We start from the raw sequence: 23175 nt of genomic DNA, 5'->3' as shown, positions 1-23175 counted from the left end.
TAACAGGTATGGGGTGTCTTTTGGGGGTGGTGAGAATGTTCTGAAATTGGACAATACTGACGGCTGTACAACACTGTGAATACACTAAAAGCCACTGAATTGTACACTTTAAAAGGGTGAATTTTATAGAATGTGGATTATACCTCAATAAAGCTTTCATTTAAAAAAAAAACTGAACAAACTGAACCCTTGGCTGGCTATATGTACTGTGGACCCCAAAGTCTGGGCATGGGGCAGGAATCCCATAATTCCACTAGATTTCAAAATCCTACTAGATTTTAAAAGGGAACAAGTAGGTCTCACAGCAATGATACAATAAGGAAATCTGTAAGGTCATAGCCGTGTGTGTGGCCAAATTCATCCTTTAAAAAACCTGAAAGGCAAGTATGGTCCTGAGACCATCTCTTATTCCCAAGAGGTTTACCTTTTCTAAGGTTACAGAAACAGGGCTTCCCTGGTGGCGCAGTGGTTAAGAATCCACCTGCCAATGCAGGGGACACGGGTTCTAGCCCTGGTCCAGGAAGATCCCACATGCCTCGGAGCAACTAAGCCCATGTGCCACAACTACTGAGCCTGCACTCTAGAGCCCGTGAGCCACAACTACTGAGCCCGTGCACCACAACTACTGAAACCCACGCGCCTAGAGCCTGTGCTCCGCAACAAGAGAAGCCACCGCAATGAGAAGCCCGCGCACCACAAGGAGGAGTAGCTCCCGCTCGCCGCAAGTAGAGAAAGCCTGCGTGCAGCAACAAAGACCCAAAGAAGCCCAACAAATTAATTAATTAATTAATTAATTAAGTTGCAGAAAGAAATATTCATCTGTAGAAAACCCAGGACAAACTGTTCTCAGCTCATCACTCAATAAACACACCCCCACCACCACCAAATTAAGACAGAGCCCTTATCACAACCCTCTGCCCATCCATACATCTCACAATGGAGGCTATGGGACGTCCTCCAAAACTATTCCTCAGTGTCGGAGGGCCACTGAGGAGGGATCCTTAAAGAATGCTCTGGAATGCTCTGTCATTTCAGCTCCATTCTAGGAGGTGGCAGCAGATCGGTTGTAAAAATACCCTGGATACAGATTGGTAGGCAGGTTTGAGACAGATAAACTCATCTGGGAAGGCCACCTCTGGTACTCTCAGGTGCCATCTGGTCATTACAACTATAGAGTGAAAAGTAAATTTTTTGTAGTCGGTAATATCTGTACATGAGGCAAAACTGAAGAGATACAAATGGATATTCGATGAAAAGTAAGTTTCTCTCTTATGCCTGGGCCCCAGTCATCCTATTCTCTTCCCCAGAGGCAACCACTGTTACCACTTTTTCAAGTATCCTTCCGAAAAACTGGCTATACAATGAAGAACATACGTATCATGCACCAATGCCTTTCTCACTCGTCTCAGATAGCTCTCCACTTAGTACACGTACCTTATTCTTTTTAACAGCTTCATAAGATTCCATGGTATGGATGTACCATAATTTCTTAACCATGGAGTGAACTTTTATTATCAGTGTGTCTAAAGCAGAGAGAGGACATTATCTACCCATGGGCAGATACTACCCATGGATGTGTTTTGTTTGGCCATCGTAATGGTTTTAACACGTGGCTCTCAGTGTCCTCGGCCATACGGGATGTGGTGGAAAGAGCTGTCCACCGAAATGCACTCTCCTTTCTTAAAGTAAGCAGGGTGGCACTGGGAAGTGGCAGTCCTGCCAGGGACTTCCTTTCCCACTGCCTGGCAGCTAGCTCTATCCAAGGGACTAAGTTGCCCCTGTTAGATTTGTGCGGACATGATGAAGATTCTTGGTTTGAATCTCTAAAGGGATGGCTACGTCTCCCCCCCGTAATCTCTGCCCTTTCTGCCAGGCGGAGGCTCAGTGGCTGGACAGGGCTGTGTGTAGCACTGAGGCAGCTGACTGTCACTATGGAAACCTCAGGCTGCAAACCCATGGCTTTGGAGGAGGCAAGGCAGTGTCAAGAGTGGGAGGAAGGGAGTTCCCACCCCACACAGTGAAACAGAAGAAACCCTTTTACGAGGAAGGGAAAAAAGCCTTATGAAAACAACTGTTTCAGTGAGGAAAAAGAGGTTAGGATCTAAAAAGTAACGTCTTCACTGTCTGATTTTTCTTACAGGAATTTCAGTAATAAAACATGTTACGTGGCTGTAAGTATAGAGCTATAAAATCTAAACCTCACTGAGCAAGTCCCAGGTTTGACTGCCTCTACATTTTGTATGCTTGCATCATCATTGCCTTAGACCTTCTTGCACCTTTTTTTCTCTCCAACAGAGCAGCTATATGGGACTGTGAAAGGATGGCTCCACGGCCTGAATCAGCTATGACAAAGGTGAGCTCCCTTTTCCACACAGAGATCCTATTATGTCAACTTCTCCCTATGAAAACACACGCTTTAGGTGTAATGCCAGCACCTACCTATCTCGAGCCCTGGGATAGACTAGACTCCTGCAAATCACATGTTCACACCCTCTTTGCAGATATCAAGGTTAAAGCCAACTGTCCCACACTGCCAGAGTTGGCCTGGTTCATTTTTATAGATTTACAATCTAAAACAATCCTTCATTATTCTTCCCCGTATTATGTTACCTATCATAAATTTGAAGGCATTAATGCCACCCACTTCTGAGCTATTCCTTCCTTCCCAAGAGTCCTTTGAATGCTGTCTGAATCCTATATCGAGTCTGTGGGCTCTCCCCCGCTTGGTCTCTTCGGGCTCTTATCCTATTTGCTTCTCCCTCTGTATAAACATCATCACCTCTATATAACAACCATCTCACCTTTTCCTCTTTCATTCTTGCTTCTTTGCACCTTCTCTCCATCCTACTTCTTCTCCACACTATCGCTCCACTTTAGGCTACTCTGACTCAGCAACTTAGCCTCATTCACTCTCGTTTTCAAAATCCTGTGATTCTCATTTTTAAAAACATTAGCTTCACTTTATCTTTCCTTTTCAACTCAGTTCATATCTTATTTCATCGCACATTATCTTTCCCTGTTTTCTTTACCTTTCCTCGTTCTTCTATTGTTATAAACAGGATGGCCTAGGTAGTAGAGTCTATCTTAAGTGATAAAGTTGGCTAAAAGATGGGGTACTGGGGGCTGGAAGAACATGGACCGCATGAAGGAGCAGGTTAGCTTAGCTTCCCCCAGGCCACCTTCACATTCCCAAGGGCTTGAGATAAGACAGGTCCAGACCCTCATAGGAAAAATGAAGAGGAGACAAGTGGTTTCTGTGGTTGGGCAAAGAGCAGGAGCACCGGAAGCTAAGTGCACCTCCACACGAGCAATTCACAAAAGAAGAAATATTAACGTCCAATAACGACACAGGAAAAGATGTTCAGGCTCACTAGGAATCAAGGAAATGCAAACATTTGTCTATCAGATATGTAACGATTAAAAAGATGAACATTACCCAGTGCTGGTGAGGGTGTGAGGAAACACTCTCAGGCGACGTTACCAGTGGGATAAGTACATAAGGTACAAGTTTTTGACAGCACAGTTTGGCAACCTGTGTCTACACTTCAAAGGTATATGGCCTCTGACTCAGCATCTCCGACTTCGGCCCAAGAAAATAAGTAGACAAGGAAACAAAGATATAGATACGAAGTCATTAATAACCTCTACCTTGTTTATGACATGAGGGCAGAGAGAGGTTGGTGGCGGAGCCTGGGAAAGAGAGGTCCATGCCTCCGTGGGGGCGGGCGGAGAGGAGAGAAGCAGAGAGGGAAGGGGAGGAGAGGGGAGCAGCATGTGAGCATGAGAGGACACTATGAGGAAGAGACAGGAGGAGGAGATGGGGGGAGACGAGGACACAGAAAGCCCCACAGGGCGCAATCAACCACGTCACCCAGGCACGAAGAAATGACACAGCTCCATATTATGAAAGAGGGTTAATCAGGAAGCTCAGGATATAGGACAGCAAGCACAGTGTGACCCAGCTTAGCTAGAGTGACACATAACGACAGGTGTAGCAGAGGGGTGACTACGTGGCCACCACGGTTCTCACTGAGGGTGCTATGGTGACTGGTTTAGACTCTACCTCGTGCTTTCCTAGCTTGTCAGAATTTTAATAAGTAATTTCTAGCAATATGCAATCCACTAAAATTCTACATACTTCACACAGACCCTTGTACTTTCGTGTGAGAATTAACCCACAGGCAAACAAATTAAGTAGATGAAATGGTACCACCTGCTTTTCATAATGCAGACATGCTCTGTTTCTCATGTGATCAATTTAAACTGTTCGTTAAAATTTCATTTGTGTAAACCTGTACTGGAAAGACAATGGAATTAAGCTATGAACACAGATGTCACCCACCTAGCTATTCCCTGGCATTTATCAAATGAAAATACTTTTCCCTTGAAGTCCTATCAACATCGGAGATGTAAAGAGAAACCGGCTGAATTCAGGCTCTCCTGAAAGCAGCCCCTACCGCTGGGACTTGGGAGCAGGCATTTGATTTGGGTGTGAGGCGAGCACGACAGGGCAGGAGAGCAGCGGGCCCAGACAAGGTGTGTTAATGAGGGGCTACTGCCACAGGTGGCCACAGCTCGGGACCTCTGCGAGCCGTCCCGGGGACTGCGAGGATCAAGGCAGAGAACTGTCCCACTGGGGGTCAGGGCGTCAGGGGCTTTCCTCAGACCCCCCTCTCCCCATCGGTCTTCCGTGGGAGTGAGTGCCTAGGGGCCAAACATGGCACTACTAGAATGACATCTACTACCTCATCAACACCCTCTAATTCTCTGGAGGGTTGGTCCTGTTTTCGAGATTAGGAATCTGAGATGCAGAAAAGATTAAGCCACTTGCTGAAAATCAGATAGTTAATAAGCAGCTGAGCTGAACTCCACATTCAGTCTTCTCTCTCCCACTCTAGGGTGCCACGTGGTTAAAGGCCACGGCCCGTCCATTCTCCAGCATAGCTGGCGCTCCTCGTGGGGAGAGAGATACAGGCTGAGAGAGGGGGGCATGTTTCCAGCCTCTCTCCTTGCAAGGAAAACGTATGGTTGCCCAGATTGTTTTAATCTTCTTGTGTCCACAGAAAAATCTTCTAGGTCAACATCCACCAGCCACGTGAAATTTTTATAGCATCATCATCCGTGGCTACTCCCACCCCAAATACCAGTTACTATGAAATTATGCCAGAATTTGGATCAAAGTATGGGGGAAAATTCAAGACAAATTTTTATCTGATGAACTCATGGCAGAGAATCAAATTTCATAGAGAGTTCCAGATTCTGGTAATATTAAAAAACAATCTATAACTTTACTATGAGGAGAGTACTTTATTAGAACAAATAAAACATGCTGAGCTCTGCCGGGACACAGGGGTCATGCTCATGTGTGAGCCAAGGAGATTCTTTCCTTGCTTTAGTAAAAAAGATAATCATCTGCAAATCACTAGCATCTGAGGTTGGCTTGATTTAAAATGCACAGGCATACAGAAAAAGTTCCAGGAAATCATTGTATTTAGAGCCTGCCTGCGTTAGTCAGTGGAAAGGCCCTTGCGCCTCCCAAAATAACACTTGGGACAGCAGCTGTACGCTAGCACCTTCACTCATGTGAAGGCATGGCTCGCATCTGCAGTTCCGCAGGCTCCCAGGAGGACAGCTCCTCTTCACAGGGAGCCAGGGGAGCAGACAGGCCGCCCCACACTCCCCGCCTCCCGCCCAGCTGTACAGCAGCTGCCTTGAGCAAGTCCCATCCCCAGAAGCCCCAGAGCAGCCCAACTGAATGAGCCCTTGACCCAGATGCCCACACTAAACACCTAACCATCAGTCAGATTTAGAAAGCAGAGCCCCCTTAAGCATTAAGCCTGGAGGACACAGGATCTTCACCAGAAGGATAAAATGCAGAAAATTCTGGCCAGGCATTGACCACCGAGACCTGTCACAGAAGAACGGCATAAGCGTCTGAAGAAATCACAGATGGCAATCCTGGACACAAATTACCACGATGCAGAGAACAAGACCCTGGCCACACACTCAGTGCACTGTCTGGGGAGGAAGCATTTTCATCCTCTGGGTACAGAATTTCATAATTCCTGGTCCATAGCAAGTGTGGGCAAGGCTCCAGACACATGTGATATCTATGTGCCAGCCACGTGAAGGCCGTCTTGGCCAGGTCTGCTCGTTCTCTGGACCCACAGAGGCCTCTGTAGTGACACCCATCCAATGACTCCAACGGGAAAGGGAAGGGCTGGGGCGCAGAGGGGCACTTCACCTGGCACACTGGGCTGGAAGACTTTATTCAGATCCAAGGAGGAGGCTCTGGAATGGGTTTTCTGTGGCCGCGGTGGTGGGGTGGGAGGGTCCTCGCCCCTCTTCATGGCCTCTTCTATGGAGGTGCTAGAGTAGGATCTGCAGCAAAATAAGGGAAAGTCAGAAGGCAGACAGCAAAACTTTACTCTCTGAAATTGGGCCGAAACAGAAAATACCCACAAAAGACAAAGCGACTGCCAAGGCTTGCTGAGTTCCCGGAGCAGCCAGGCACGGTGCTGCCCCCTGGACATCACAGCAGGTGCAACAAGCGCCCAACCCCCAACCCTGAGTCACAACCTTTTTTAACCTCTTTGCTCTTATTATACCTTAGACCTGAATTTACCCCAGAGGGAACGCTTTCTGTAAATTCAAATCCATTTTGATTGGAATTGTTAATAAGAATAACACGTAAACCCTTCCACTTAGGTACTTCCATACTTTAATAGAAGGGCTTCATGGTATTAACTGACCGCAGAACTCTTCTCCTGTTTACATGCAAACGTGATAACAGGCACATATGGAACTGGGACAGATAAGCTGAGAGTAAGAATCAAATGTTCAACGGAATATGCCACAAATGAAATTCAGGAGAGGAAAACACACATCAGTCAGGTTGAGGGGCCTTGGTTGTCTTACCATGAGAAATACAGGTTTGGGGAAATTTTCAAAGCAAAAGCCTCCTCTTAACCTTCTCTCTCAATCTGTAACAAGGTAGGAGCTAACTAGGCAATTTCAGAGATTATAACTCCAATTCACGGCATTTAATGAAAAAGGAACTAAGTAAGTTGCTAAAGGTCACATAGCTAGAAGGTTACACAGGTTTCATTCACATTCCAGTCTCAGTTTCTAAATTATATCTTTAAAATGTTCTGAGACTGCCTGCCTATGAGCCAGGGAAGAAAACTTGGGGCACAGCTAGACTATATATTAGAGCCCTACTTATTTACTAAATTAATTCAACTCAGTACATTACTCTATCGCTTAGGAATAAGTTTGTGGATGAATTCCCAATATGATTTTCTAAGAAGCTCATGTGTACATCTTATGTCTGTTCTATTCAGCTTCTGAGCTAACTTCCTGTCAAAGAAGAAAATGACCTTTGATCAGAGATGTGTCCTACAGATAAATTAAACTCAGAAAACTGTCTTGGTATTTAGCTATTACAGTGGCAGTTAGGAAATTAGAATCTATCCATTACTATTAAGCAACTTCAGTTCTTGGTAAAGCTGGTTTTGACACAGCAAGTTCTTATTTTCCTGAATAACTTCCTCAAGGTTTCTTTGTGGTAGTCCAGAGGTTTTTTGTCATGCAAGGTTGCAATCTTTAATAAAGCCACCATAATGGCATGTGACATGCTCTGGGGTGGTCCCTGTAACACAACTGGCAAGACAGGCAAGGCAAAGGCAGGCAGGAACTAGCAGGAAGGGTGCTCTGATCCTTTCAACCAGAATAAAAGGGAATCCAAAGAAAAGGACAACAAAGTTTTCAAATGGGAACTCTTGATTAAAAAAGGAAATTAGAGACCCTGGCTAGAAAGAACTTTCTATGCCAGATACAGCTCTAGTGACATTTTCACTCAAGAAAGAGAAAATAATGTGTACGTGTATAAGGCATGTGTGTGCATGTGTATATATACACACATACATATAATTGAGCACACAATCTCATACTACATCTTATTCCATTTTACTTCCATATATAACCTGTGTATTTGTATTTTTATATGGAAAGTTAAATGAATATCCAATAAGTGATACAGTAAAACTATGACTGCAACCAATTAAAACATAAATGTGCAGGGAATCAACAAAATGATGAATGTAGCAGTGTTAGAAGGGTGATTTCCCTTTCCCTTACATTTCTTTTTTTTTTTCCCTTACATTTCTACATGGCTTTAGTATTCTAAAAAGGAGGATTAAAATAATTTAATTCTCACGGTCTCAGTAAGGACCCAGTTGGGTGTAGTGAAAATAAAAACATCCAAATTACACCAAGAGACCAATCCCTAAAAGAATAGTATATAAAATTTAGCAGAGATATTAATAATAGAATATGTGACTGAGATTTTGTCATTTCACTCGCTTTGAGAGGAAGCCAGAAGAAGTAAAAACTGTGAGGTTCAATTTCTGCCATTCAGAGAAGGGTTTGCCTACTATGAAGGCAGATAAATGTTACTATTCCTACATCCTAAAGCCAGCATGGACTAACTTGTAAAAGATCCATTCATCCTTCAAAATCAGGATGAGTAAATGTGGTGGCCATAGAGAGAAACAGGAACTATAACTTCCTTTCCTACCAAAATGAATTAGTGTACCTATTATTTTAAAAAATATGAACACAGATATCTGTACCTTCTACAAGGGGTAACTCTTTGACTTACAAGGAGACGAGAGTTCCTTAAATTGGCAATATTGCAAGCATACAAAATATGGTCAGATTTAAATTCACATTCTCAGGAATACATCCAGCAGCCAAAGGAGGAAAAAAGTCACTAAGAGCCAAAGCAGAACTTGGAAAACACACACGTAGCATCCTGTCTCCCACTGCAGTCTACTGGTAAAGAGCAGTCTCAACACCATTTCCCCTCTTTGAGGTTCTAGTATTTCTATGAGAGTCTGTATTTCTCTTCGTTCCTCCCTTCTGATGTCTGACGTCAATCACAGCACTGCCTTACTGGCTCTCCCTCTTCTACTAACCTCTACTGACTTAAAAACTGTGAAGTTGAGAAGAGGCTCTACGAGGATGAAACAGTCCACAAACACTGCTTACCTGAAGTTTCGAGCCGCACTGAAATCACCGAAGCACTGTAGTTCCCTACTCTAGATTTTATCCCCCAGACTTCCTATTTTTTGGTGTTCACCTTGTCATGATAGGACATTTCAGTGTTAGTTACCTTTTAACGGTATTTCCTGCTTTCCAAAGCTACTTTCCCCCTATTCGTTATCATCCTGCAGCAACCGGGTCACATCACATTGCCCCTTCTTTGTGTCAGGTGGCTGGAGAGCAGCAGCCCCTCTCCCAGCACCAACAAACACAGAAACTAAGCGCCTCTCCAGCAGCACTGTGGGCTCCAGTCAGGCCCCTCATGATGAGTGAACTCACCCTCATCCTAAGCTTCAAATTGAAGGGAAAAGATTTTGGGTTGGGAGGTTTGTTTCTAGTCAGGGACATGGCACAAAGGGCATTCAAGCAGAAGTTAAACAAACACTACCTGGATCTTGGTCTTGCTTTGAGACTGTTGGAATCCTTAGGAGTGGCTGAAATAAAGATTAGATGTTGTTTGCTTGGGTTTCATGTCTGCAGTGAAACAGGTTTTAAGCAGCACCTGGGCTAGTACAGAACACATCAACAGGTAAACAGGAGGTACAGGTATCCGTGTGGAAAACTTGACCACTTCCACATTTTCATGATTCCATAATTTTATTTCTAAAGCTAAAGGCACAATTAAGAAGAAAGAAAAGCCAACATATTTTTCCTTTCATCAGAGCATTAGCCATGAAGCCATTCTCAAATTGAAGATGATGAATGAACCAATTCCGGCCTAAAAGACAACTCTCTCAAGAGGTTATCTATTTATACAATGATGGGTTCAGACTTGAGGGTTTCTTGGTCTATCACGATAGCCTAGTAATAACAGATTTTGAACCAGTCTCCCCTGAAGGCTAGGAAGAAATCTATTGGGCTACATATTTTAAGATTTTCTTAAAATACACCACCAGGACCGCATGACCGCAAGAAATCAAAGTCCCACAGTTAAGTCGAAATGATCTATGCAGCTTTTCCTATAAGAAAATATTCTTGTGTCCCAAATCGTACAGAGAATATTATGAAGTGAAATCATTAAAATATTTTGTCAACCATACAACTTTTCCTTCTCCAATTTAAATCATGAACTAGCTTGCTCACTACCAAACACACGGAGCCTACTTTCCCATCATAAGTTGTTGGGAGTAATGAGAAATACTTACAAAAACATTAATCCTCTTTTTACGTTTTCAATCCTCTGTGGAAGACAACTTTAGAAACCACTAGCTGTGCTAAGGTTTTGCAAACATTGCAAATTTTTCATCATAAAATGTCATAAAAATTCAAAGAAAAGGTGCTACTAACTAGGAGCAAGGAGAATATAGTTTGTGTACTGTTTGCACAAATTTTTCCGGAAAGGAAATGTCTCACTGCATGATGCCATCCTCTTTTACATTACTCCAAAGATAAAACCCCTCCTTGGTATGAAGCATGCTGGATTTCTGACGATCATTAAACTCCTTGGGTTGGATAAGCAGGGCAGAATGCGGAGCTGAAATGCTAACAAGGCCCAGAGCAAACTAGCAACACACCTCCCCTTAGCTTCAGCCAGCTATAGAAGACGTGCTTTTCTCCCAACTGAAGCGCTCTGGCTTCTTGGAGTGCGGACACGGACATCTTTTAACTGCAAACCACTGAAAGGCTGCTGGAGCCCCGAGAAGCATGGGAAGCCCAAGCAGTGTGAGCCTGACTTGCCCAGTCTCGTCCGCCCACACGAAGATGGAAAACCACCTCCCCTCCTCCAGCCCCCTGGCGGCAAAAGATGGCGGCCCAAGAGAAAGCCTCTCCTCCAGCACAGCAGGCTACCTGGGGGCTGGGCGGACGGTGCAACGGCCACTCACCATGGGACTGAGGGCCACCTTCCAAGCAGGCCGCCCACAGCTGGCTCCGGCCCGCTTCTCTCAGGCCCCACTGCTTCCCAGAAATATGTGGGCAGAAGTCTCAGCCATTTTAAAACACTGTTCCCCAAACCAGACCGCGGTGACCGTTACTTCCTTTGTCCACTGCCACTATCTTTGTCTTTGTGCCAGGGGGAGGGATGGGTGTGGAAGGAGCGGGGAACCCTGCTGGTGAGAGATAGACAGGCAGGCAGATGGCGTGATGGGTGTGGCTGAGGCGTGGAGACCAGGCCAGGAGTCCTGAGGTCCAGGGGCTACTCCTGGCCTCTAGTTGTGACCTCCATGAGCCTCAGTCTCCTCACCTACAGAATGAAGATAATAAAATGAGGCCCCTTTCTCACTCAGAGAGATAAGAAAGTGAAGGCGCTTTAAAGACTAAATGTATTCTAGAATTGCAACATATTACTGCTGTAGGGTGTTCCTAATTTTTCAAGCTTAGAAATCTGGTTTTGAAATTTAGTTCCTTCTAGGATAGCACAGGAGGTGCAGGTGGGTGCAGGGAATGGAAGGAGAGACCAAGCGGTGGCAGCCAGCAACTGGGCAGCTGTGAGAATCACCAACAGCAGGCTGAAGACTACAGCGTGAGGGCGAGCAGGCCCGACGCCCTCGGCAGGACCTGGAGACACAGAAAAAGATGGCCATGGTGCAGTATGGCCTTTTGAATTAGGCTAGAATGTGCCGTTAGCTAAGAAATCCAGCAGATTCCACTAATATGTACATGTTCAGCACTTCAAAGGGTAAGGGTCTATGAGAAAAATATGTAACAAGGAATACCGCGTTCCCTGATGACACAGTCCCATCCCATCTGTAAGCCACCACATTTCCTTCACCACCATTACTACTATCATGGTTATCACCACCCACTGTGGAAGGAAGAGCAAAAGAGGGAAATGAGATCCCAGGCAGGGCTGGTAAGCTTCCACAGGTTCGAGATCAGAAAAAGCTGCAGAATACGATTTTAGGTAAGTCTTCTATCAGCCTCCAAGCCCCTGAAAGTCAGACTCAGCATTTGGAGCATGTGAATATCCACAAAAATGGCAAGGGCAGGTTGGGTCAGAATCCAGGCAGAAGCCCACAGGCGGATCACAGCTTCTCACTGAGCTGGGCAGAGGGAAGAAGAATCAGAACTTCCTAGAACACTCCAGGCATGTCATCTTTCCAGGAAACAGAAACAGGATAGGAGGGCAAGCCTAAAGTTTAATTCTCCAGAAGGCGGCAACTCAACTGAGGTGAACTGCCCACGTGGCATGGACAGCCTTCCAGAATTAGAAACCACCACCTTGAAACTCTTGTGTCTCCCGCTAGGAATCCAAACATTCCCCGGAAAAGAGGGTATTAAATACGTTTTCAGATGAGGGATTCCCTCATATCCACTCCAGAAAGGGCAGCAAAGGGAAGAACAAATCAGAAACCACATAGCATGCTCCCAGGCAGAATGTGAAACAAATTCAGATATACTTCACGTACTGTGGCACGCGCACCCTGATAGGTTATGTCTGGTGACGCCATGCCCTATTCAATGAAGGAATGTTGAAAATGACATCTAAAGCTCATGCCCCAGAGAACACGTATGCTCATGGAAAAAATAGGAAGAGTTATCAGCCTAAAAGGCTGTTGGAGAAGCACAATTTAACACTCCAAATTTAAATAACTTTTACTGATACCATAACATGAAGTTCACAAAAACTAGGATGTATCCACTTCATTTCCAGAAATTAGAGTTGGAAAGTATCTACCTCAGGCATCTGTCCTATGCAAACAGAGCATTTCCGCCTATGATGAAGGAACCAAAATCAGTTCCAAAAGCCAAAACTAGGCTTGAGAATTCCTACCACTTTTGGAGTCATAGTTGATCTATGATCTTAATTTTCTATTTCTTAACGTCGCTTTCTAGAGGTAGTGGTTCCCAAAACAGGCTGAACATTAGAACCCCCTGGGGGGGAGGGGCTGCCTAAAAATACAGATTCTTAGGCCTCATCACTGCAATCAATCATATATTCTCATTCATATTCATTCTCCCTCCCTCCATCCCTCTCTCTCCCTCTACCCCTCTCTCTTTTAAACCTTAAATGAACTTAGTGTTTGGGAAATACTGTACTGTAGCATAAGCCTCGATGTATACTGATTCCTTTGTTCCAACTTAAAAAAAAATAAAGCCTGGATGATAGCTAGTTAAACAAAACAAACATGATTTACTTATGAAATATTAAGAGAGATAACAATAAAAGAGAAAGCAGCAACTTCTTTCACGTGCTCATAACCAGAGCTCCAAACAGTAACGCCATCCCTAGCCAGTTTGTTCTCAGCTAGGTCCACCTTGGTTCAGTGATGGCTCTGTCGAGAAAGCTGAGGCCACAGGCCTGACCACCTCCATGGTTCCCAGACACAGTTCTGACTCTCCAAGAACCTGGGCAAACATGACTTTTATTTCTCTCCCTGGAATCCACTCCATGTGTAAGCACATTTACCTGCCTTCCTGGTGGTGAAGCATAATGAAAGCGTTTGAGATTTATGCTTTGGAAATGCAAAGTTTCACCTGTGAGCCTCCCATTAATCCACCCCATCAGCTTACTCTACACAGAGATCACAGTGGCTTGTTGAAATCTTCCCAAATCCAAGCCTTCTCAATTTTATACTTAGTGACAACGAGGCCCTCGATTCAAACTGAGAAATCCTTTCAGTAAAACCTATATTCAGAACTTAAAAAGAAATCACCCTCTTCTCATACCTGAGAAGAGGGGAGGAGTAAAAAAGAAACCAAAAGGTTTCCTTAGAATAAAACACAAGACAAATATTTGGACAGAAATATATATATATATATATATGTATATATATATATATATATATATATATATATACTATCACAGATGTACCAGTTTTCTCACTGAAACTACAGGGTTGTTTTGGTTTGTTTGTTTAAGAAATAATTACATTAAAAATATATTAAATTGGTTTTCTCCTACCTGAATCCTCGGACATATCCTTTGGTAAGGCTTCATCCGTAGCACTCTTCAAAGCTAGCAGTGTTTCGTTTTGTTTTCAAAGAACAAGAGAGAGAAAAGTAAAGAAAAAAAAATTTTTATGTCTCAGACACATTACATTAAAACAAAGAATCCCTAGTCATCACTTATGAAAACGGTGTTACAAACATCTATAAGTTGCTATAGCACTTACTAAAACAATAAAAGTCTCCTAAACTATGGTAACAGGTTCTCCTCCTACAAAGAACAGAGGTATTTTCAATGTTCCAGAGAGAGTGCCTCTAGTGGCTGGGAGGAGTATTACCAGGAAGTATCAAATTTCCCCGTTTCTTTCCTGACATCCAGAGCAAAGACATAAGGATCTCTCTGAGAGTGAGAGCCAGGATTCAGGATTTTTAGAGCTCGCCAGGTTATTCCAATGGGTAGTCAAGGCTAAGACCCACTAGTAAAGACAGTAATCAGAGTACTTGCTGCCACAGACAATATCTAGGTCTGCCTGCCTCTCCTGAGCAAATACTGAAACAGAGAGCATGCAATTACTGTTTCCTAATGGGAAACATTTTTCATGTTTAACTCCCATACAAAGCTACATCCATGGCAGGTCATGATAACAAAACCTGAAATTGCTTCACTGATTTTTAGTCCCTTCTGATAAGCCTTTCATTCATGGGCAGTGAATCAATATCAGAAAATAGAAGGAATACTGGCTTGAGAATTCAAAAATCTTGGTTCTTATCCCTGCTCTTTTTCTTACTGAGCAAATAATTCATACTGCCTGAACTTTAGTTTACTCATCTCTATATTTTATGTGATAAAACATACCAGCCTCCATTCCACTTTGTGAGGACTGAATAATACAGTGCATGAGGAAGGACCTGATAGATTATAAAGCCTTATATAGAAGTATGGCAGGAGGTGGGGTGTTCCTCCTGCTCTTCTAGATAAGTCCCAGGCCAACTCATCCCTGTGCTTGATGCTAGCTGTAACACGGAACACCGTGCTGCACTGCTCTCACCCGTCCAGTTAGATAAGCAAATCATCACAACCCAACACCCACAAGGTCACAGAGCATAAAGCCCAGGGGTAGAAACTCTCTCCAGAAGGTAACTTCCTCGAGGATTAGACCCGTGTACAAATGTGCATGTATATTGATATTCTGGGATCACATCTGCCAACACAAGATGTTATGCTCACAAACCGTTCACTTCTAGTCATTTCCTAATTAGTACAATCAGATTCCAATAAAAGATGTTGGGGTAGCCTGAGGGTCAGCAGTGAGCACGGGGTCGTAACTGAAGGGGCTTTGGACACTCGTGGTCTTGTTACCACTTTATGAACTATAGTTTTGTGACAGCAATTGGAACTACTTAATCCATCCAAATGTGTTCATATACAGAGAACAGTCCTCAGATGCTCTAGAAGCCAGCCATTCCAAGAGAAGTAGATTAAAAATATATATAGGTAAAATGTCCCTAAAGGGAGAAAACTTATTCTTTTCATACCTTGTTTGTCATCACCAGTCACATCTTGGGTAGGGACAGGAAAGTCGGCCATGTCTTTAATAGATAGCTTCTTGGAAAAGAAAAGTAAATTAATAATATGGGTTGGAATAGAAATGAAGTGATGTGCACATCTGATGCAAATGTTTTTAAAAGCTATGTGTCTTGTCAATATTTCTGCCTCCCATAAACCCTGACATTTAATACTATTTTACTTTTTAGGTTTCTAGTGAGGTATAAGTTAATTTGTATTGAAAAATTTATATACACAGAGGGAAAAAATAATGACTTAGATTGAGGTACATGTATAGACCACACATTATATCTCAATCTGGTGTGGGACTCAGCCAGAGTTGTGGAGCATTTGCCCACGACACCAGTCAAAAACAAACCTGTGCTCTAGGTACTTTCTCACAAGCAGAGAGAGGTTCTGACAAGTGGCCCCATCACATGGGTATTTGCCAGGATCTCTTATGTAGAGGGTGTTCAACCCTGATTCAAACAGCCTCCTTGTTATGGAATAAGAGAATTTTACTGATGAGCAGAACAAAATTTTCTGCTAACTCACTGAAGGGAGAAGTCCTCAGTTACACTAAGAAGATGAATACCCAAACTGATCAAGTATTGATTAGCTTAAAATTCTATGTAAAATCTACTTACTATAATTTCTTCTACACTCTCAATTAACATGGACTCTGTCCTCTGATAAGATTAAAGGATAATACATATTCATAGTTGATATATATATAAACACATTCTAGAAAGATATATAAAAATTGAAGGGTGATTGGTAGGTGGGGATAGGGATAACAGGAGAACTTGTCACTATATGCCTTTTGATATTCTTTTTATTTTAAACATATTAAAAAAGTCAAATAAAGATAAATTTTAAAACTTAAAGAAGTAGGGTAAATTCCTGGAGTTAGCCGGTGCTCCAAAAGGTTAACTGGTTTACCTCTCAGAATCTGAACAGCCCAAGAGACATAAGCAGTACTTCTGTTTTCAAACTGTTTCAAAGAATGGAGTTAGAATACTGCTTGGTGGTAACCTGATCTAGGGTTTAGCCATCCACAGGCAAGTCATTCTTGGCATTACAATGAAGCTTCTAGATGTAATTTAGAACAGAGAATGTATCTCAACAGCGCCCTTCTTTCATTTTCTTGTCCCACCTGGATTGTAATCCAGATCCATAGCAGAATAAAATAATTTAGGAGTAGAAAATATAGATAAAAAGAAATCCAAAAGAACACTGTTGAAAGAAATTTTTTAAATCTAAATAAAAGGAAAGACACCCCATGCTCATGGGTCAGAGGACTTAATATTGTTAAGATGGTAATATTCCCTAAATCCATCTACAGATTTGAAGCAATCCTTCTTGCTTTTTTGCAGAATTTGACCAGCTGGTCGTAAATTTCATATAAAAATGTAAGGGGGCTTCCCTGGTGGCGCAGTGGTTGCGAGTCCGTCTGCCGATGCAGGGGATGCGGGTTCGTGCCCCGGTTCGGGAGGATCCCACGTGCCTCACAGCGGCTGGGCCCGTGAGCCATGGCCGCTGAGCCTGTGTGTCTGGAGCCTGTGCTCCGCAGCGGGAGAGGCCACAAATGGGGAGAGGTCACAACGGTGAGAGGCCCGCGTACCGCAAAAAAAAAAAAAAAAAAAAAAAAAAAAAAAAAATGTAAGGGACCCAGAATAGCAAAAATATTCTTGAAAAAGGAGAACAACTTAACAAAAAGTTATAGTAATCAAGAACACTGTAGTACTCACATAATGACAGACATATAGATCAATGGAATAGAAATGAGAATCCATAAATAAACCCTTAAATTTGTGGTCAACTGATTTTCAGTAAGGGTACAAAACAATTCAGTGGGAGAAAACTGTCTATTCAATAAATGATGCTGGGACAACTCGATATCCATATAAAAATAAAGAATGAAGTTGGACCTCTTCTTCACGGCATATATAAAAATTAACTCAAAATGGATCACAGACCTAAATGTAAGACCTAAAACTATAAAACCCTTAGAAGAAAACATAAGAATAAACCTTCATGATCTTGTATTAGGCAATGGTTTCTTAGATATGACACCAAAAGCACAAGCAAAAAAAGAAAAAAATTAGATAAACTGAACTTCATCAAAATACAAAACATTTGTGTTACAAAGGATACTATCAAGAAAGGGAGGGAAAAACAAAGAAAAATACTTGCAAATTATACATTTAATAAGAGATTTATATCCAGAATATATAAAGAACACTTACAACTCAATAAACAACCCAGTTTATAAATGGACATGGGATAGGAACAGATATTTCACCAAAGAAGACATACAAATGGCTACTTAGCACGCAAAAAGATGCTCAATATCAGTAGTCATTAGGAAATTCAAATCAAAACCACGAGATACCACTTCACTCCCACTAGGGTGGCTAAAATCAAAAAGACAGATAATAACCAATGTTAACAAGGGTATGGGGAAACTGGAACCCACATACACTGCTGGTGGAGGAATGTAAAATGGTGCAGCTGCTCTGGAAAGTAGTTTGTTAGTTCCTCAAAAAGTTAAACACAAGGTACAATATGATCCAATTATTCCACTCCTCAATATATACTCAACAGAATTGAAAACATGTGTGCACACAAAAACTTGTACATGGACATTCATAGCAGCATTTTTTCTAACAGCCCAAAAGGGGAAACAACCCAAATGTCCATCAGCTGAAGAATGGACAAACAAAAAAATGTGTTAGTATCCATACAACGGAATACTATTCAGCAATAAAAAGGAATGAAGCACTGATACATGCTACAGTGTGAATGAACTTTAAAACATTACACAAAGTGATCTCATCACAAGAAAAAAACTTTTTTCCTAATTCTTTAATGGCGCGTATTTATGTGAGATGATGGATGTTCACTAAACTTAACACAGTAATCATTTCAAGATGTATGTAAGTCAAATCATTTTGCTGTATGTACACCTTAAACTTATCCAGTGCTGTATGTCAACTCTATCTCAATAAAACTGGAAGATCAAAAGCAAACATTATACTAAGTGAAAGAAGCCTGTCACAAAAGACCACATATTTTACATTTCTATTTATATGAAATGTCCAGAATAGGCAAATTCAGAGACAGAAAATAGGTTAGTGATTACTAGAGGCTGGAGGAAGCGGGGAACAGTAGATGACTGCTAATGGGTACAGGCTTTCTTTTTGGAGTGATGAAGATGTTCTAAAATTCGACTATAGTGATGGTTGCACAACTGTCAATATACAAAAAAGCACTGTATACTTTATACAAATTGTATACTTTAGATGAATATGGTATATGAATTATATCTCAATAAGCCTGTTTACAAAAGAAACAAATCCAGTAATCTAAGAAGCACTGCTAAAGACAAGTGTCCCTGAAATTATAATCTTTAATTCTTGATGGAAATAAGTACATGGTACAGCTCTGCTGTCTTTAGAAAAAGACGTACTGCTGAGCAAACTTCTCAAGACCTGACTCAGCTACAGCTCCATTCACAACAAACACCTTTATGGAGTCATCCTTCACAGGGCTGGTACCAAGATCTATCTAAACCCCAAGCATGGGGAATTCCCTGGCAGTCCAGTGGTTAGGACTACATGCTTTCACTGCTGAGGGCCCAGGTTCAATCGCTAGTTGGGGAACTAAGATCCCACAAGCCACATGGCATGGCCAAAAAAAATAATAATAAAATAAAATAAACTCCAAGCATGCATTCCTGTGTTTAAAATATCTCCATTTCCAGGCTTCACAGACACCTGTATATTTGCTCCTTTCCTTTTAGAGATGATAAGTGAGTACATGAAGAACAGCAACATGAGTCAGGAATTAATTTCTCCCCAAAAAAACAGCATTATTTATCTCTGTTGGAAAAGCAAAGCCCATCTGATACCATGGCAAGTTGGAACAAAATGTTTAACTAGAGAAAATGCGAATAATGACTTTTTTAGTAAATCACCTAACAACAACATAATTTTACACAAGCAGGGGTACCCATAGCAAAAAATTTTTTAAATAAAACAAAAAGACAAAACAAAACAAACAAACAAAAAATAAAACAGGGCAACTGCATAAGATAGTTGTAGAGATGTCTGTCCTGGCCTGACAGACAAACTTCTCCGTACACTGTCAGCAACCCCAGAGTACACTGAGGGCCGGGAAAAGTGACTAACAATCATACTTGCTTCACCATCATACACATTCTACAGAAAAAGAAATTGAAAAAGCCAAAACTCTTCGAATGTACATCTATCACTCCACCTGAAATCACTTTATCTCCTTCCGAGTAGAAATCTGCTGAGGAAAGGAACACGGAGACTACGACTCAAAGAAAGCGCAGTAGAGAGGCCAAGAGAGACGTTATCAGAGGGGGCGCAGCAGAAGCAGGCTTGATTCGCTCAGAGAGGAGCAGAGGATGGCATCCACAACATGCACTACAGGCACGAGAGCCTTGTGGGAAAGAATAAATAATCACACACAATCACAAGAAATTTTTTAAATGGCCCTGTATCCTGCCTCTGACTTCTATCATCTTGCAACGTCGGAGCACTGTAATAGGAGCCTATGAACAAACCTCCATTTATGAAACATTTCCAGACTTTTTTTCAGGGTGGGAACAGCAGATATCGTAAGTTGTCATCACAGCAATCATGATGGTGGTGATGGTGACGAAAGTGCTGATATTAACAATAACCGTAAGAACGCCTAAAGCACACAGTTAAGCCCCTGCATCAGTGGCCCAACGTTATAGGAATTCTTCGGGTTTCTCTTGAGGATCATCCAAATCAGGCAGCTTTCAATGTGATCTGGGGCCCTCATATACAGTTCTCAAACCTCCTCTCAAAACTGTTCTGATTCATTACACCTTGTTAATAGTCAGCTGCTAAAAATAGAACTTTACAATGCTTACTTCAAAATTAAAGCTCGGTTAAAGTAAATAACCTGGCTTACATTTTTCTGGCTTAGTTTGGCTATACCTAAATTTCACCTCTAAAAGGTCAAGAGGCTACTTTGCTTTTTCACCAAATCTAGTTTTAGGGAGAAGAGAAAAAAAGATAATTATAGATATATCTGGTGTCTAGATTTGAAATGCTGAGCTTCAAAGTAAGTACTAAGTATTAAGAGAAATCGTTATGAAATCAAATTTTCCAGAGTTTGTAAAGAACAATCAGCTAATGGATTTAATAGTACACACATCCTTACTTATTAACACATGAAGATCTTTTACCTCCATCCGATTCAAGTCACGGGGTTGTTGGTTTGCTGGCACTGACTCAGAATAAGAATCAAATAACGCACACTCCCACTTGGGCTTAGGAAAGGCTAAGAAGAAACAAAAAGAATGCATAAGAATATATACTATAGTCATGGTGTTTCCTAGCAGCTTTTCTGTGCTTGGTAAATAGAGCAACAAAATCAGCCAGCTCCTATATACTAGAGATGGCACTAATCACGCTGAGGTAGTATTTCAAGTTCTTTACATATACAAGCTAGTACTTCTGCCATGCCCACTTTACACGCAATAAAACTAAGGAGCAGCGAAGGTAAGCACCTTAGTCAAGGTCAGAGAGCCAGTAAATGAAGAGCAAGGACTTGAACTGCCAGCACTCCTGCTGGAGGGTCCATGCTGTCAGCATTTCATGTTGTAACACAGAAGTCATTTTCCACCTTAACCATCACTATCACAATACTTCAGTTTTAACTAAGCTACTAGCAGCATTTTAAAATGGCAGTAACTATGGTGATAGTTTGAATACCATAAACATTAACTGAGGAAATACTTCATTTTAGCTATTACTACTGGAAGTAAATAGACAAGATCTTACAATGATATGTGCCGAAGAAAGCTTTATGAAATACTCATTTCTTTTGGTTAGCAGGAATAACAAAAATAAGAGCACAAGTTCTTCCTGATTTATAACAATGAAATAATCACATTATGGGTTTCTTCCAACATAGTATAGTGACAGCAGCTGTTAGCTGGGTAGCTGAGTGGATCAGCGTAAGAAAAACCAGGCTACCTGGTAAGCTAACACTGAACACTCACACTATTTCTTAGAAACAGATTCTGTTTCACCACTTTTGTCACAAAGTAAGTAAAAAAGAAATGTCTCAACAACCAGGAAAACTATCAATATTCCAAAGAGGAAAAGCAGACTGTGGTAGACAGTAAACAGAAGCTACAAATCAAATTTGTCAAGACCAGCTATTAAGAAATCAAAATTTTAGGGCTTCCCTGGTGGCACAGTGGTTGGGAATCCGCCTGCCAATGCAGGAGACACAGGTTCGTGCCCCGGTTCGGGAAGATCCCACATGCCGTGGAGCGGCTGGGCCCGTGGGCCACGGCTGCTGAGCCTGCGCGTCTGGAGCCTGTGCTCCTCAGCGGGAGAGGCCGCGATGGTGAGAGGCCCGTGCAAAAAAAAAAAAAAAAAAAGAAATCAAAATTTTAATGCCATGTTTAAAAACATTTTTTTGAATCAAATGTTAAAAATGGATTGGCAGGGACTTCCCTGGTGGCACAGTGGTTAAGAATCACCTGCCAACACAGGGGACATGGGTTCGAGCCCTGGTCCAGGAAGATCCCACATGCCGCAGAGCAACTAAGCCCTTGCACCACAACTACTGAGCCCGCACGCTAGAGCCTGCAAGCCACAACTACTGAGCCCGCGAGCCACAACTACTGAAGCACGCGTGCCTAGAGCCCGTGCTCCGCAACAAGAGAAGCCACCGCAATGAGAAGCCTGTTCGCCTCAACTAGAGAAAGCCCGCTCACAGCAACAAAGACCCAACACAGCCAAAAATAAAATAAATAAAATAAATAAATTTCTAAAAAAAAAATGAAAAAGCACAGAGAAGACCCAAAGAGTTCTGGCCATTTTCTTGAACCAAATACAAAAATAAACAAGGGTGATAAACCATTTAAAAGTTAACTACTAAACCCTTAGGGTTTGCCTAAAATATACTATCACTAAGTTTGATGGGGTTTTATGAGGTCTCTCATGATTTCTGTTAAAACTATTTAATTATTATTTAAGATTAATCCCACAAACTCTGGAAATGATGTGCAATTTTTGTTTAATTGAAGGGTATATGATGGATTCTTCTTCAGTTGTTTCTATATAAATGCATGCTCCATAAAAGGCCATTAAGAAATGAGAGGGGACTTCATTCAAAATGAAGGGAGATGCTCTTGACTGAGGCTCTATTTTTTAGACTCCCCTGTACTGCGTAAGCAAGGTAAAAGCAGCCATTTGCAGCAGTAAAGGAATCAAGAGGCTATTTCTCTTTTGTCAATACACTTTTTGCTCAGGGCTTTCAGACCTTTAAAAATTTCATCAGTGACTTTTGAAACAGGCCGTGAAACACCTGAACACCTACAAAGTGACTCCTCAAATAAGGAGTCATGACACCCAGCCTAGGTTCCATAGCCACACCACATAAGAACAAAGAAACAGCATTCCTCAAGACCCCAAACAGGAAAGAGAGGGAGGAGAGAGAGCGAGACAGAGACAGGGACACAGAGAGACACACTAAAGAGGAAACACAGCAGTGTGTCATGCTGCCCAACTGCAAACTAGTTCCTAGGGACCCCTGAGGGTCTCCCCCAGCCTGTAAGGAAGGGGAACATGCTGGAGTTACGGCCCGCTGGAGTCAGAAAGCAGCTGCTATTAGCAAAG

General features: G+C 42.2%; 1 protein-coding gene across 5 annotated transcripts in view; it reads right to left on the bottom strand.

Moving 5' to 3' along the window:
* REPS2 (RALBP1 associated Eps domain containing 2) overlaps positions 1-23175 on the bottom strand; it is a 238102-nt gene that overhangs the window by 94501 nt on the left and 120426 nt on the right. For 3 of the 5 annotated variants that reach the window (XM_082609610.1, XM_082609611.1, XM_082609614.1), the window contains exons 9-13: positions 20727-20821; positions 15469-15538; positions 13949-14002; positions 9494-9539; positions 6245-6381 (exon numbers count right to left, since the gene is read on the bottom strand). In XM_082609610.1, the coding sequence (XP_082465736.1) occupies positions 6245-6381; positions 9494-9539; positions 13949-14002; positions 15469-15538; positions 20727-20821 (402 nt within the window). The remainder of the gene's footprint in view (positions 1-6244; positions 6382-9493; positions 9540-13948; positions 14003-15468; positions 15539-20726; positions 20822-23175) is intronic. The other 2 variants (XM_082609612.1, XM_082609613.1) reach the window with 1 other exon arrangement.

Source organism: Mesoplodon mirus (assembly GCF_964341445.2).
Source record: "Mesoplodon mirus genome assembly, chromosome: X".
Taxonomy (NCBI): Eukaryota; Metazoa; Chordata; class Mammalia; order Artiodactyla; family Ziphiidae; genus Mesoplodon; species Mesoplodon mirus.
Note: the sequence above shows the minus strand (reverse complement) of the source record. Positions and strands in the feature narration are given on the sequence as shown.